The sequence below is a fragment of the Branchiostoma belcheri genome, unplaced genomic scaffold, assembly GCF_001625305.1.
Source record: "Branchiostoma belcheri isolate BF01 breed outbred unplaced genomic scaffold, Haploidv18h27 scaffold146, whole genome shotgun sequence".
NCBI lineage: Eukaryota > Metazoa > Chordata > Leptocardii > Amphioxiformes > Branchiostomatidae > Branchiostoma > Branchiostoma belcheri.
Window position 1 is genome coordinate 604305 of NW_017802891.1, and position 2638 is coordinate 606942.

The 2638-nt window shown below is 41.7% G+C and overlaps 1 protein-coding gene across 2 annotated transcripts in view; it reads right to left on the bottom strand.

Moving 5' to 3' along the window:
• Positions 1-2274, bottom strand: part of LOC109465030 (kinesin-like protein KIF23) — a 32020-nt gene extending 29746 nt beyond the window's left edge. For both annotated transcript variants that reach the window (XM_019762154.1, XM_019762153.1), the window contains exons 1-3: positions 2113-2274; positions 1100-1169; positions 235-327 (exon numbers count right to left, since the gene is read on the bottom strand). In XM_019762154.1, coding sequence (XP_019617713.1) covers positions 235-327; positions 1100-1169; positions 2113-2123 — 174 coding nt within the window. In that variant the 5' untranslated portion in view covers positions 2124-2274. The remainder of the gene's footprint in view (positions 1-234; positions 328-1099; positions 1170-2112) is intronic.
• Between the last annotated feature and the right edge of the window lie 364 nt (positions 2275-2638).

Sequence of the window (2638 nt, forward strand, 5' to 3'; positions counted from 1 at the left end):
GGACCACCCCCCCAGCGTTGCGCGTCGCTTAGTGTGTGCTCGGTAAGTTTCCTCCCTCATACTAAAATTTTCTGGGGAGAACCCTGGCACCCCAAGACTTTTTTCAGCCTGCAAAATTGCAAGTTGCCTAATTTTTCTTCTTGCAATATTGAAAATGTCTCTGCAACTGCAGACTGCAGGTGGGTATTTCTAACACTACATGCAAGCATAGAAAATAAAGGTTAAAATACAGACCTCAGATGGCCTGAGCAGCAGGACTCCATCACTGAGGACCTCAGCACACAAGTCTGTCTGGTCATCACTGGGAGGCCTCAGGCGGCAGTAAACCTGATAATGTACACATAATCAATATAAAATACAACACGGGGTATTCCGTATCGCCTGAGGTATCGGCTCAGCCGCAAGTCGGATCGGTCCGGAACCCGTTATTGAACGTTATCGCGGCCTGGGTATGATATAAACACAATTTGCAACTTGTGATCTACTCTGCTTATGATCATTTTTGTCTGAAAATTCCTACTACGAATCCTAGATGGAAAATGTTCTTACATCCCACTGAGCTCAATGGAAAGGTGGAGATTTCTTACTTAGCCACATTCAATCAGGGTTCTCACCAGGATGCAGGTACAGACTGAGGGCAACTTTTGCTGCGCAAGTCGTGCATTAAATACTAGTAAGTCCAAAAAACATGACCACAGCAGGGAGTCTGGTATTCTTCCAACATTTTTGAAACTCACAACCCCCGAGACACTATTTCTCACTTATTTGAGGGACAGATTTTGTGCAGTTAAGGTTTTCCCTTCACTATAGCTTCATTCTAAAGTTACATTTTAATTTTTTGCAAGATTTTTGTAAGGTTCTTCCCCCAAAAAACCTCTATGCTGGTTGAAAGATAGCAAATCACACTCATAGCATAGGGGGGCCCTATAATCTCCAGAGGAGTGTCCATTAGTCGGTGGCTAATGCAAGTAATGGACACTCCTCTGGCCAATGGATACTGTCTTGCCACCGAAAGATCTGCTTGGAGATTAGGCCCTATGCTCATTAATAGCCTACACTAGTGACAAACTGGAAGCACACATGACTGAGGACATGTTACCTCAACTGGGTCCTTCGCCTTGTTGGTCTGTTGGGGTCGCCGTGGTGTTTTCTTCGGAGTCTTGCCCCGACTGAAATACAGTTATAATGATATAGTATATGTATGGAAGTATGAACAATAATTATGTTGTTTCTAAATCAAGTAGACCTGCAGTTCCGGTATACATATGACATCATGAACCTTGTGAATCTCTGTGCAGTTTTCACATCGGATCTAAATCCCAGTGAAACCTTTTGATTTTATTTGTACGGCTTCAGTTTGGTAGCCTACATATGTGCCATCCTAGCCGTGGACGACTCTGTAACCCTTTTTGCATGATAATGCCGGGAGTATATTATCATGCAAAAAGGGTTACAGAGTCGTCCACGGCTAGTGCCATCCTATTTGTAGGCAGGTAGGGAGCTCGAGCGTCAGTATTGGAGCCACGGCATACATACAAAATAGGATGGTAAGCAGGCTAACAGTTTGGAACTTTTTATAAGTCAACATAATTTTGATACCTTCAAATTATTGAGTTCAAAAACAGTCCAAGCACTACAACATTTTCTATGCATCGTGGGCTAGCCGTGGTGACTAAGGGAGCATCTTTTTATATAAATTATTATACCAGTTAAGTATATTACATATATATATTCTATATTATATATAAAAGTGGCTCCCGTAGTGAAGTTAGTGGTCGAGTAAATTTTAATTATTTGCCAAAATTTATAATTCTATGTGACTCGCTGGGAGGGGAGGGGGGCATAGCAAAAACCCGAGTTTGACGATAACACAAACAAAAACACGAACTTGTGGAGTCAATCCCAATATTTTGCCAGGACATAAAATTAATGACCTTCTAGTTAGGACATTTTTTTGATAGCACAGAAAATTTCCGACGGATTTTGATGAAAAAATGTAGACAAAATTTTATCAGTTTACGTTTTCGTGTGGCCGACTAGCATCGCTAGCTGCGGCGCCACGGCGAGATACTATAAGTAATACAAAGAGATGTAGTTAAACTATATACTTACGTCGGCTTCATGTTGAATACGTCTTCTTTCTGTAACGTTTTAGTCCAAGATCTTTAGACGAAATTCAAAATATGGGAGCACAGGAAACTGTTTGTATCTCACGCGCGCCGAGTCGCTACTTGCGTGTCTGCCACTTTCAAATTTACCACCAACCAATCAGCGCTCGTAACCGTCTTGGCCAATCAGACGAGGCGACGTTAACGACAGGAATGACCTTTGCCAACCCTGCGTTCCATGAAAACAAGAGCTCTATGATCGAAGATATGTAAGGATTGATCACGGGAAAAAGATAATTTATACCTGTAAGAAATCTTATTAATATTAATATTACGTGCACTATGAATTTGTCAAGTGTGTGACCAGCGTGGATGAACGTCTGACATGGTAACGTTACATGTAATGTACTAGTATCTACAGTCCTGTGTTGATATTGGGAGGAATGATGACTGTACACGTAGTTAGAACACGAAAGGTCAGGTAACATTTGCTAGCGAATGCAATCTATTTCACTCAGATTTGTACGGTG